General features: G+C 50.6%; 1 protein-coding gene across 3 annotated transcripts in view; it reads right to left on the reverse strand.

Annotated features, from left to right (window-relative positions):
• Positions 1 to 998: 998 nt before the first annotated feature.
• The window catches only part of FAM189A2 (family with sequence similarity 189 member A2), a 64,014-nt gene continuing 51,454 nt past the window's right edge, over positions 999 to 13,558 (reverse strand). Inside the window, exons 7-11 of one of the 3 annotated variants that reach the window (XM_029920897.1) lie at positions 10,053 to 10,182; positions 9,809 to 9,887; positions 8,094 to 8,249; positions 4,883 to 5,175; positions 999 to 1,848 (exon numbers count right to left, since the gene is read on the reverse strand). In XM_029920897.1, the coding sequence (XP_029776757.1) occupies positions 1,645 to 1,848; positions 4,883 to 5,175; positions 8,094 to 8,249; positions 9,809 to 9,887; positions 10,053 to 10,182 (862 nt within the window). In that variant the 3' untranslated portion in view covers positions 999 to 1,644. The remainder of the gene's footprint in view (positions 1,849 to 4,882; positions 5,176 to 8,093; positions 8,250 to 9,808; positions 9,888 to 10,052; positions 10,183 to 13,558) is intronic. The other 2 variants (XM_029920895.1, XM_029920896.1) reach the window with 2 other exon arrangements.

Raw genomic sequence — 13,558 nt, forward strand, 5'->3', positions numbered from 1 at the left:
GGTCCCCTGCCCCCTTCCTTACTCAGCCCCTCCAGGGACCCCACTGCAATTCCCACTCCAGCCTGGCCCGTTGACTTGGAGCCAGGAGAGTCGGCTTGCGTCAGCCAAGCTGGAAGCCTCAGCAAGCGCCGCGTCAAAGAAACGGGAAATGCAGACTGCTTCTGTTTGGGAGGTGGAGAGAGCCCGTGGCTTCTGGAGGAGCTGCTGGGGTGGGGACACCATCTCTACCACTGACCTGCTGAGTGACCTTGGACAAGTTACTGAACCTCATCTTCCTTATCTGTAAAACGGGAACAGTAAGAGCACCCACCTCGTGGGCTGTTGGGAGGTGAACTGAGAGCGTGGAAAACCCCCTAACGCAGTCCCTGGAGCACAAGCAGTTCCCGGCAAGGAAGATGGTCTCTCCTCTTACAGCCTCAGACCCCAACTTAAACTGTTCTCCAGCTGTACCTCATCTCTTGAAATGTAAATGAAATCGTGTTACTCCTGTTGAAAACTCTTCCCAGTAGCTCATTGTTAGCAGGAAAGCAAGCCTGACGCTCCTCCCACCTCTCACCTCTCTCCTCTCCCATTGGCCTCCAGAAATCCAACCTGAGGCTCCGCCCACCTTCCTCTGCTCCCATTGGCTTCTAGCGCTGGGGCTTGCATTGGTCATTGACTCCACCTGGAGCACCCTTTCCTGGCCCTCAAAGTCGGGCCGCGCTCAAACATCATCTCCTCAAAGACGCCTTCTCGAACTGCCCCCTTCCTTCTTAGCACGAATCCGCAGACTGTAATCACTGATCTGTTGCTCATGGCCCAGCTGGAAGGAAGCAACTCCCTGAAGCCGCTCAGCCAAGCGCTGGCTGAATGAAGGAAGGGCGCATTGTTAACCCCAGGGCGATGGTGCTTTGGAGATTAAACCGGTTCGGTGGTCTGCCCACCTCTGCTCCAAGTGTTCAACCGTCCCTAAGGAAAGGCCTGGCCACCTAGGCACACACAAAGGTTATACACCGAGCCCAGAGGTCCAAAGTACACGTTTTTATTCTCCGTTGGGCCTTAGCCATCTCTAGTTTTGCAAGCACGGATAAATGGAATCAACAAGACCCTCTCCCAAAACATCTTTCATTACGATTTGTCACCGAACGAGTTTCCCGTTTTTCCTAAAGAGACTGTGATTTGAGGGTGACCTAAAATGAAGCTTGACAAGTGCAGAAAACATCGGGGTTAATCGTCCTGCTTCTGTGCCCACTGCTCTCAGGGAACAGCGACAGGCTGCAGAGTTATAAGAGCAGCCAGCACATCTATCCTTCCACTGAGGCAGCCGCTCAGCGAGGAAGAGAGCCAGGGCCGCGAAGTGGGCAAAGAATCACTAGCCCACTTTCTGCCCAGCTGACCCAGCAGACGCCTCCAGATCAGTGCATCCAAAAGCCAGTCGGGCTCGGAAGAACCTGCCTATCCACCCCTGAATGCGCTCAGTCAGCAGAATGAGGAGCCAGAGAGGGGACAAATGTCCTCCAGCGTGCCCCCCTTTTAAGGAGTTCCCAGAAGTCAGGCCAACTCCCAGCCAGGGCACCGCATGGTCAGCGAGGATCATTCCGCCTTCCGGGTGCATCTTCCTTCCTTCCTGCATCAGGCCGATGCCAGGCGCCTGGCCGCACAGGCTCACAGGACAGTCTCCCGGATGACGCCAATGAGGCTGTGGGGCCGCTCAGCCTCCGCTCGCCGGGGCCTCCTCTCGGCTCGCGGCCTCCCCGCCGGGACGAAGGTGCTCAGGTCCCCGCAGCTCCGCAGGTGCAAGAGTCCAGGCTGCCTCCGGGAGGGCGGCACGTGAGGCCTGGAAGTGCTGGGCTGCAGCGGGGCCATGATCTTGGGGAGAGTAAGAGAGAGAAGGGCACGTTAAGCGTCACCAGATGTGGTCCCTGCAACCTGCCGCCTCTATCTGTCCACGCCTCTGGAGCTCAGTGGCTTTGGGAAAGAAAATGGGGTGCTTTCCCAGCGTGGAACACACTGGGATTCCACAGATGCTTTCAAAAGACTGCCTCTTTACTAATGTTCCTACGAAATTCCCCAAATTTTCTGTGGTTTCAGCTGTCCACCTGCCTCACTTTACCTCTCTGATTCACTCATTGTGGGTTCTTGCTATACACTGAACATTCTTATCATTTTTATCCAGTTTCCCCGGGGCCTGAAACAGTGATTCACACCCTGGTCTCCATGTTTCTGTTGGGGAGGGGAGCTTGTTACCTGAATTCCCAGCTCCCCCACAGAAACTGCAACAAGAGGGACTGCGTCATCTGTAGTTCTAACAAGAACTCGGGGGACAGCGATGTGCGTGCAAAGTTCGTTAACAACTACTGAGTTCTGGCACCGAGTCCAGAATGAGGTTAGAAAATGCCAACCAAAATCAACGATGCTTCCAATTGATCTGACAACCCTTCGATAAAAAAGAAACAGAATAAACAGCATAAAAACTAAGCCAATCTACTTGTAAGAATGCTTCAGAATGGTCTGACTGCAAATGAGTGCTTCTGCAAAACTCTAGGAAATTCCTCATCCAACTGGGATTGACGAAGGGAGAGCTGTCTGGTACGTACATGGAAGTTTCTAGAAGTGGCACAGTCATGACTATATGACCTGTCATACTGTTAGCGCCTTGGGAAAAACCCAGGCACTTGATAACCACCTACCACCACAGAACAATCAGTCGGATGACTTTTTGTTTCGCTTGTACCGCTCTGAGATGTTGGGGTCATGGGAAGGAAATCCTTCCAAAAGACAGGACACGAAATTTTGCTACCATCCTGTCATTATACTTGCCCTAAGGCCTTTGTTTTCTTGTTAAAAAGAAAACTTCAGCATTCATAGATGTCAACTCTCATTATGTGTCAATTAGGGCAAGTGGTTTCGACATGGCTAAAAATTAAAATGGCTCTAAAAATGTATTCTAGTAACACTAAGAAAAGTAAAAATGTGCAAAGCTGAGTAGAGTCAGAAATAAAAGCTCTCCTTCCGCGTGTTCTCACGTCCTTCTGCCCGGGGAGGGACGTGGCATTACGACACACCACCACTGGAGTTCACTCCTGGAAGGCGCCAGAAGCTGACCCAAAGTCCACGGTAGCAATCCCACGGCCTGAACTTTTCTCCAGACTCGGCCCAAAGACCCGACAGACATGAGTAGTGATGGCGTCCGTTGAACTGTAAATGCTTGTTCTTTTTCCCCAAGGCTCTTTTCCATCGAAGCCTGAGCAGAAGATCCACACCAAGGGCTTGGCAGACACCCCAGCTCTCACCTCCCTAGAGCCTGGCAGCCTTGGACAAGCGGCTCCAAATCCGAGCTCTGGTTCTCGGGCTACTGGGGCTGGACAGAGGGAAAGAAGCAGGGGGTGACCTCGGCGAGGGCCAGGGGTATGAGGATGTAAATATCTCCCCTACACAGACACTAACGACAGCCTGACCCAAGACCACTGGCTGACCACTCAGCTAGAAAGCAGCCAACAAGAGGATCTGCAGTTCCTGTACCTGCTCATGGGAGTAATCAGGACTGCTCTTCGGCTCCCCCTGGGTCCCCTGAGGGGCCAGAAGAGAAACTGGCTTCTGTAAAAAGAGGCCAGCAGGTAGAAAGGGGAAACAGAAAGGGAGGGGAGCAGGGAGGGACTCACTCAATCTGCCTTAAAAACTTAGTGCACCTGGGTGGCTTAGTCAGTTAAGTGTCCAACCTCGGCTCAGGTCATGATCTCACATTTGTGGGTTTGAGCCCCACATCGGGCTCTGTGCTGATGGCTCAGAGCCTGGCAACTGCTTCAGATTCTGTCTCCCTCTCTCTCTGCCCCTCCCCCACTCACACTCTTTGTCTTTCTCCCCAAAAGAAACAAAAAAACAACTCACCTAGGACCCTGTGGCAACTTCCCTGGGGCCCAGCAGCCCTATGTATGTGTCGGGCACTTGATGCACACAGACACAGGTAGCACCCGGAGGCACTGTGCTCTGAGACCTGCAACCGCGCCTTCATACAAGGGGCAACAAAGTGAATGCCTCAGATGTAACGGCTTTTACAAGAGGTGGCTGATTAAAGCTGTGCCCCCTCCCCAGTTCTCACCAGAAGGAAACCCTAGCTATTCAGAGGTGCAGGTGTGCGGACCACCTAGGCCAACGCTTCACTTCCTAAAGAATGAGAAAACTGGGGCACCTGGGTGGGACCACTCAAGTGGTCCGACTCTTGATTTTGGCTTAGGTCATGATCTCACAGTTCATAAGTTTGAGCCCTGCATTGGGCTCTGTGCTGACAGTGCAGAGCCTGCCTGGGATTCTAAATAAATAATAAAACATTAAAATAAATCATCAAATAAAACTGTAAAAATGAGAAAACTGACGCCCAAATGGATTATGTTACTTGCCCAATGTTATCTTTCCACTGGGGTGACTTTGGATTAGAGGATTGCCTTGTGCTTTTTAATCTATGGAGAGGAAAAGGCATTTATTCCTTTAAGTCCATTGGTTTAGGTATCTTGCCAATACTTCATGGGAGTATCAACAGCTCCCAGAATCCTGCCAGTTTTAAAATTCATGTGTGTCCATCGCTGCCACAGGGCTGAGCAACCACGCCCTATCAATGCCCAGACCCCGTGCTTTTCTGCCCGAGCTGCACCCCTATCTTTTCCCAGGTGTGCTTCCACATCCGAAGAAAATTGCTTTCATTCCCTGGGCCGAGAAGCCTGTGGAAAAGTCACCCCACCAGAAAATAAAGTGCTTCTGCTTCTCCTCTCTCCCTCCCCTAACAACACCCATTCGCTTGATACCGTGACCATGGACACTGTGCCTTGGACAGGAAATCAGAGAAACTGCGTCAGCTGCTATGGAAACAAGTTCTCTGACTCACGCCCAAGCTGAGTCGCCAAACTACCTGCTCGAGGAAGCTGGCACTGGTGATGGCCTCCTCCATGTGCTCCTCGTCGGACTTCAGAACAGATTTAATGTTCTCGACGAGCTCATGAATGTCCGGGGTCATGCTGCAGGAGGACTGCTCCAGGAACCTGGCCACCAGCAGCTTAGTGTCCATGTAGGACTTGTAATCGATCAGGGACTGAGGCCGGCATCGCAATGCTCTGCATCTCAGACCTCTCCTCAAGGTCACCGTGGCGAGCTGCGGTCTTCCCTCTGTCTGCGTGGCGGCTTCACAGCTGAGCACGGGGGCAGCTGTGGGCAGAGACAAACCATACGTGTCCATTGGCCACGCCCCCGTGAACGCATGCCTGGACGGAGACAGCACGGGCCACTAAACTCGGCGTGGAAAGCACGTTGCAAATGCCAATGACCATGCACATCTTGCTTTTCGTCTTGCAGAAGGAAAGGGAAAACAACAACAGCAATGATACAAGCTTATTCCCTGAAGTTCCAATAGGACGTGTCCCCAAATATTTTATTGTGCCACATAAAACACAACCACCAAGCTAAAGACAGATGATTGAGAGGAGCATCCAGAATGCAAACTGCGACGGAGCAACGGTTTCGTGGGGTAATGACCGATACGTGGGGATGGGTGGGCGAGCAGGAAAAGAGATGGTTGGCCTGATGAAAGAATGTTCCAAGGGGGGAGGATGAAGGAGCCACTTAGACGGAGGAGAGACAAGACCGTGGGATGAAGGGCGTGCTCTGCTCCCTTTGACTGTACCTTTGCCCCAAACACCCTCAGGGCATGGTGCTGACTTATCGATGCTCACACCATGGCTGTGAGGTAGCTCTAGGGCTGACTATTTTGGAAAGAAAAATCTAAGTGCAGAAGAATCACATGTCATTCTAGAAGCCAGTAAGTGGCCTGGGAAATCCACCGCAGGCCCTAATTTTCAAGGCCACCTACATCAGAAGGGGTTCGGGACCAGCAGAACAGTACTGTACCATCAAGTGCGTGAAGTGAAACTCAGACCTGGTCTCCACGTGTTCGTCAGCCAGCCAGCAGCCCTCAGTGTACACACTGGAGAATTCAGTCTGTGAAGGCCTGACAAGTGGAAATTTGATATTCGAGGAAGAAAGGAGGCAGAAGGAGGGAGAACAGGAGGAGGAAGAGGAGCACCCCTTTTCCTCTGGAGAAAAGTAGGCCTGGGGAGCTCTACACAGGACTTAGTGGCCATCCTCCAGGCTGCCATGTGCATGTCCCCACACAGAGCAGGAGTCTCCCAGGAATGCTCCCTGCAGACACTCATGTGTGAGGACAGTCAGACTGCATACTCAGTCACCGGAAGGCAGTCTGGTCCCTTCTACAATGGAGGGCTCCAACAGGTAAACACGTGTCATCCTCGCCCCTGCAGCACTGCAGAATGGAGAAGGGGTTCTGGAAGGATCTAAGAGCTGTGCAGACAACCAAGCTCCCGTGGAAGCTGGCAGGTGGCCAGCTTGAGTCCTCAACTTGCCAGGTAGGGTAGAGACCCTCAGTGAAATGGGCCTGGGGAGCTGAGGGGCCAGGCTGCCGGCCTGTGGGCTTGCAGAGCAGCTCAGTCCCCGGCGGCGGGACTCCTCCCCGCGCAGAAGACAAGAGGAGTGTTCTCTCTGGCTCCCACACGGTCAGTCCAGAGCTGTGGCAAACAACACAGGCTGTCAGAGGGACAGAGCCAACACTGCAAGGGCCCACGGGGGGGGGGGGGGGGGGGGGGGGGGGGCGGGCGGGGCACAACACGGGGCCCCACAGAGAGGAGGGCAAGAGCGTTTGCAAAGTCATATGTGCATCAAGCGTCAGGAGAGCCTAGGCCACCTGTTAGAACAGGTCACCAAAAGAGGCCTGTACTGGCAGTCTTCCGGGTTTTCACTTTCTTCTTTATTTTCTTTATTTTTTAGTTTTCCACAACGAAGAGCGATTTGGAGATGTTCATGTATTCAGAAAAAGGACTCAATATTATTTTAAGTTTCTAAAATTTTTAAAAATTTGGGGGCGCCTGGGTGGCTCAGTTGGTTGAGCATCCGACTTCAGCTTAGGTCATGACCTCGTGGTTCGTGGGTTCGAGCCCCACATCAGGCTCTCTGTTGTCAGTGTGGAGCCCACTTTGGACCCTCTGTTTCCATCGCTCTGCCCTCCTCTGCCCATGTGCACACGTTTGCATGTGCGCTCTCAAAAATAAACATTAAAAGTTATTTTAAATTTTTTAATTAAAAATTTTTTAATTTAAAATTATTCAAATAACATCTATACACAAACTCAAAATGGAGAGGGAGAAAACTGGAGTGAGCCTCACTCTGTCTAAAGTTCTCAAAACAGGTCATATTTAAATAACTCAAGTACTCCTACACAGTAAAAAAAAAAAAAAAAAAAGATAAAGGGGCACCTAGGTTGCTCAATCAGTTGAGCATGCGCCTTCAGTTCAGGTCATGATCCTGTGTTTTATTGATTTGAACCCTGCATCAGGCTCTGTGCTAACAGCTCAGAGCCTGGAGCCTGCTTCAGATTCTGTGTCTCCCTTTCTCTCTGCCCCTCCCCAAATCCGCCTCCCAAATAAATAAACATTAAAATTTAAAAAAAAAGATAAATCGAAAGGGGGGGGGCGTAAAAAAAAAATATAGCCTTTTAACTTTTTCCTTGAGAGAGAAGGTTTATTTCCACAGGACTGTGAGTGACTGGAAAGCAGAGCCACGTTTGCATTACTTTCTTCACATACTACAAAGTCCATAGTCATGTGCAACCAAATGCTTTTACTAACAATGACTTGAAAAAACTCAATACCAATCTTAAAAGATGTGGCAGACAGGGCACCAGGGTGACTCATTTGGTTGAACTCCTGACTTCAGCTCGGGTCATGATGTCACGGTTCGTGAATTCAAGCCTCACATAAGGCTTGCTGCTGTCAGCCCATCAGCGCAGAGCCTGCTTCAGATCTTCTGTACCCCTCTCTCTGACCCTCTCCACTTGTGCTCTCCCCCACACAAAAAATACAATAAATAAAGATGTGGCAAATATATATTCCTAATGCACGTGCACAATATCTTATTTCCCCAAGACCTCTTAACCTCTTTCGAGACATCTCTTAAACTGCAGGGTGGTGGGCACTCAGAGCCCCCCTCCCGCTTTCACCAGGCACTTTTGGGCAAACGCACGGGGGCTGTGCAAAGAGCCCGGGGCGTGACATCACCTCTGTCCGCCGAGTGGTGGAGCACAGGGTCGCTCCTCGATCTCGTCCTCAGGGGCGCCAGGGCTCTCCGGCTTCGGGCAGGACGCCGCTGGTTTGCATCGGGCGCCGACATGGAGGTTTCTTCTCCAGGTGAGTTAGGAATGTCCCCACCTGATTCTTTTTTTTTTAGAGAAGAGAAACGTAAATTATTTCACCAGCTGCAGCCTTCCTGTGAGCGGGAAGGAAACACCTGTGAGCCCCAACCTGTAGGGGCAGGAAGATACAGTGAACAACGTTTGCCTGGGCTCCGGGCCCGGTGAGTCTGTACTTCCCAGCACGGTGGGAAATGCCGCCTCTCCAAACCACCCCTCCACACCTAAAGCAAGCAAACAAAAAATTTTAAGTCCAAGAGCAGACAAAATAAAGAAGCCATTCCAATATGTCAGGGTTTCTTTGTTTGTTTGTCTTGTTTTTTCCCTAAGAGTGTTAGAATCCTCTCCAGGGAGGGCTCTCGGCCCCTGTCCTGTTTCTGAGAATTCAGGGTGAGCTTGAGGGGTGGAGACTCATACCTGCCCAGGTAAGGTGACCGCCCCGAGGGCTGCGGACCAAAGGCAGATGAGGAGGCATCTGCACAGCCCAGAGTGGAGGGCAGGCTCTGAAACTCCTGAAGGCCAAGGGAAGGAGCCAGGGGCCGTGGAGCGGGTCGGTAAAGCCATTCGAGAAACGGACGGCTTCTGCTCGGGACGACCAAAGCACATCATTTGTGAGCCTGGGTGTGGTCTGGAAACCTTTCTTAAGAAACAGAAGAATCCCAGACAAGCTTGGGAGAGACAACACGGTCCCATTATTCGAAGATGGAAGGTGAACGGAACAGAGACCCGTTCCAAATGGCACCACTGAAAAAGCACCTCCTCCATCGAAAATAGCTACAGTTGATCCATTATTTATCACCACTGCCATTTTGTTCTGGTGGACAGTTCTCAGGCCATTTAAAACCTCCCCAAAGACAGAGAGCTGAACAGTGTTCCCTTAAATGACAAGGATAGCTGTAAGCAGACTCTGGGGTGTGGAGGCAGGACCGGAAATCAGCATTCAGTCTGTGTGGAGGCAGCATGACCTAGACCCTAGGTTATAAACGACACTGCAGCCACACAGGGTGTCAGCCTGCAATCAACAAAACTCCCTTTTCCCTTTAAAAGAGCCCAGCTTATTTTAACAGGAGAGAAAAAAATCTTAGATGGGAAAACACGGGAACGCCAAATTATAATCTGTAATCCATTCCATAGGTCAAAGAGTCTAGTTGCTCCTAAAAGATTGTTTAAAAAAATTTTTTTAAAGGGAGCCAGACATACAGTGCAAGTGGGGGAGGGGCAGAGAGAGAGGGAGACACAGAATCTGAAGCAGGTTCCAGGCTCTGAGCTGTTAGCATGGAGCCTGACACGGGGCTGGAACCCAGGAACCGTGAGATCATGACCTGAGCTGAAGCTGGACGCATCACCGAGTGAGCCCCCCAGGCGCCTCACTCCTTAAAGATTTTAAAGATATCTTTATTTCTGTTCACACAGTATCTCCCACTTGCCAACTCTCATTGTTGACAGTAATTTTATACTTGGATAGAAGGATATAGTATGGACCATTGGCTCCAAGGTGTCTGACCTCTAAATATCATATTGGGCACTATTTTGTGTCTTGCACCACTGAACCCTGAGTTTGAGCAGTGATAATATATTTATTACCTTGAGTTGCTGGCACGCAGATGGGCTCCAAGGGGCTTGTGGCACCTTCTGATCCTTCTGGCATGTGGAATGAAGATCCCTACGGGAGAAAAGAGGGTTATCTGGTGATATTCAACTCCACCCCCATCTGGACCCCACAGAACTTCAAAGCAAGGGTAGAGCCCAGTCTCCCGCTGTTCTCTGTGCCCCACGCTGCGTTTCCTACTAGCACTCACAAGTACCAAAGAGAAACGATAGACCGTACCTGCTCCTGGTCCGTCTGGCTCACCACAGCCTCATAGGGAGGCGGGGGGTCCAAAGGACAGAACACTTCCACACCTTTGATTCGCGCTCCGTAGATATGTGGGAGTGGAATAACATCGGGAACGACCATCCTAGAAAAAGCATCTTGGCATCAGGAAGCACATTCTACACATCTGATGGCAGTTGCAACGGCATGATGGCCTTTGCCCCTGGAGGGTTACCCACTGACAGTGTGGATGGCCCCTCACCCCTCCGTGACCCTCTCCCGGCCCTGGAGCAGGCCCTAAGCTGCTCTCTGATGGAGAGCCCAGAGTTTCTTAGGCAAGTGTCAACGTATAAAATGCAATGCCATCATTCCTTTTATTGTTTTTAATGTTTTTATTTATTTTTGAGAGAGAGCATGAGTGGGGGAGGGGCAGAGAGAGGGAGACACAGAATCCAAAGGAGGCTCCAGGCTCTGAGCTGTCAGCAGCCCGATGTGGGGCTTGAACTTAATAAACCGTGAGATCATGACCTGAGCTGAAGTTGGGGTCCGACTGAGCCACCCAGGCGCCCCTGCCATCACTCCTTTTAAATCCAAAGCAAGCGATAACCCCAAAGACAGAAAGCAGGTTAGTGGTGGCCAGGGGCTGGGGGAAGGGGGCTGGGGAGTGACTACTCAGTGGGTACCGGGCTCCCTGGAGGGGATGAGAGCTCTGTAGAACCAGATAGAGTGGAGGTTACACAACCCGGTGATTGTACCAAATGCCACTCCACGGTACACTTCCCAATGGTTCCACTCATGGTATGAGAAGTTCACCTCAATGAAAGAGAAAACAAAACTAGGGACTCAGGGAAGCTCGATTTCTTACATTAAGTTATGACGAGATCTCTTCCCTGGGTTTCCCTAATGGCTGATTCACTATTTGTTAAATATTTGAAGGGATGAATTAATTTTTCCAGAGAAGTGAGCAACATCACAGCTCAAGGAGAAGCAGCACACTATGGGAGAATCACAGAGTAACCCATCTGAAATGTAGTCAGTCAACAAACACCGACTGAGCGCTGGCTTCATGCCAGGCATGTGGTTTCTGTCTGAGTGAGGGACTCTCCAAAGCAAACAAATGAAGAAACAAGCCTCAAGATTTTCTGCCTCTGTTTATAAAAAACTACACACATGCAGGCAGATAATCTAGATAGTAAAGAACCTAAATTGTAAAGTGACAGTTTAAAATCCACAGACACGTGCACCCTTTGCCGAAACTTCCAGTTAAAAAATAAGTCAGTCCTGGGGACGTAACACTCAGCATGGTGACTGCGGTTACTACTGTTGTATTGCATTTGAAAGCTGCTAAGAGAGTAAGTCCTAAGAGTTCTCATCCCAAGAAAAACAATCCTGTAACTATGTGTGGTGACTTGTCACGGTGATCACTCTACAATATCCACAAATACTAAGCCACACACCTGAAGCTAATCGAATGTTCCAGGTCAATTATATCTCATTTTCTAAAAGGCACAAGAAGACCAGAGCATCTGAACTCAGGCTGTGGAGCAGTGGAGAATGAAAATAAGAGGTAGGAGCAAACGTTGAATGTCTCCTCTTGAAATGTGAAAACGGGAGGTCAGCTGAGGGGGGACGGGTGACTGATTCTGGGCCACCTCCAGGCAGCGGCTGCTTTTCTCAGAAAGGTGCTGGGGGGGGGCGGGGGGGTGCTTACAGTTGTTCCACTTCATGCCTGTGCCCATTCTGGTGGAGGAAAAAGCTGAGAAAGATGTGATGTTCTTGTTTCCTAACGGTACAACCAGTGAACAGGGGGGCTGGTTTCACTCGGTGAGCCCTAGGGACTCCTTCCTCCTCTCCAGAGCCTTCTATCCTGCACTCCCAAATCCCTCAGCCAGCTCCCCCTGCTTTTAAGTTTATTTATGTATTTTTGAGAGGGACAGACATAGCGTGAGTGGGGCAGGGGCAGACGGACAGGGAGAGAATCCCAAGCAGGCTCCATGCTGCCAGCATAGAGCCCAACGTAGGGCTTGAACCCACGAAACCCCAAGATCATGACCTGAGCCAAAACCAAGAGTCTGACGCTTCACCGACTGAGCCCCTCAGGCGTGCTGCTCCCCCTGGGTTTCTCCATGCTGTGTCCTCCCCAGGAAGGTGACAACCTCCGCTTTGCCTGTTTTTCATTAGCTCTGGTGCTCTTTTGTTTGATATTCCCTACCCAGGAGCTACCTGTAGGTTGAGAGAGAAGACATTGTTTGCTTGGGAGCAGGAGGTCAAACAGACCTCCATTTTACATCTTAAACTCTTCAAGAAGGAAAACTGGGGGGGGGGGGAAGGGTGCACATTTTCTCTAAATTGACTGCGACTGAATGGCTTCTGATTGTGGTTACTGTGATGACCAAGAACGCCTCTGTGTGGGAGAAGATGCTCCTAGAAGAGAGAAGGAAAGTTCCTTTCCTATTAAACACTGTTCCCTATTTCACCTCCTATGGGTACACAGGGATCTGGGGAGGGAGAAAGGTCTGCTATGTCCTGGCAGGTTTTCTCCTGACCCCTGGTGGCTCCTGACCCCAGCTAGGGAACAGAATCACCAGGGAGGCTGGCAAACTATGGAAGGCCCAGGCCTTACCTCTAATTGCCTGTGGTGGGGCCCACACAGATAAAGAGATAGTTACCTCTTAACAATCAGCTGAGTGGCCATGTGACACCACAGGTGAAGGAGGATCCTGGGGCTCACAAGTGGTAAGAGGTCCCCCAGGGTCAGCCTGGTAAGAGACTCCAGAGTTTGGGCTCTTTCAAGTTCATCCCAAACTCTCCAGGAAGCCTTCATTGGTGCACGCTTGTGAGTACTGAAGATGGACAGGAAACCCCAACAGATCATGCCAAATGCGTTCTGCTTTCAGTTGACCATGAGGCCTTGAGAACTCAGGCAAGGGTCATACAGCAAGTAAGATAGCGAGGTGTGGTCCTCCCCTATGTCCTGGAAAAGTGGTGCGGATGCCAGGCAGGGGCGCACTGGGCACCAAGTCACCCACCGGCACAGCCTGGCTTGAGTTTGGGTTTTGAATTTCATTAGGAACGGAAATGAGTTTGTCACGTTCACCACCAAGAAATAAATGCCCCTGTTCAGTTTTCTAGAATCTTAAATTTTCTGTAACATATTACATCACCACGGTTCAACTAGGTCCACAGTCATGGAATAGGTCGGAGGCTCTCCTTCTTGACTCCTGGCTCCAAGCAATTTCTGAGGATGGGGGGCCCCCCGGGCGTGGTAGAGGAAGAGGACACAGCCCCTGCTGCTCTTACAGATCAAGCAAGCTAGAAACCCATTTTTAGACAGAAACCTTCACTGCAATCAGGTTTCTGTTTATGACAGTAATTTGAGAAGCCTTTTCCAAAGGAGGTACCAATGCATGAAGTGGTTGTATTTATAGACGTTAAATAAATAAACCTGAGAGGTCATAATATCTACAGGAAGTGCGAGCTTCCATTGTGTGAAAACTCTTACCATACCATAACCGGTTGTG

This window comes from Suricata suricatta, chromosome 13 (genome assembly GCF_006229205.1).
Source record: "Suricata suricatta isolate VVHF042 chromosome 13, meerkat_22Aug2017_6uvM2_HiC, whole genome shotgun sequence".
NCBI classification, from domain to species: domain Eukaryota; kingdom Metazoa; phylum Chordata; class Mammalia; order Carnivora; family Herpestidae; genus Suricata; species Suricata suricatta.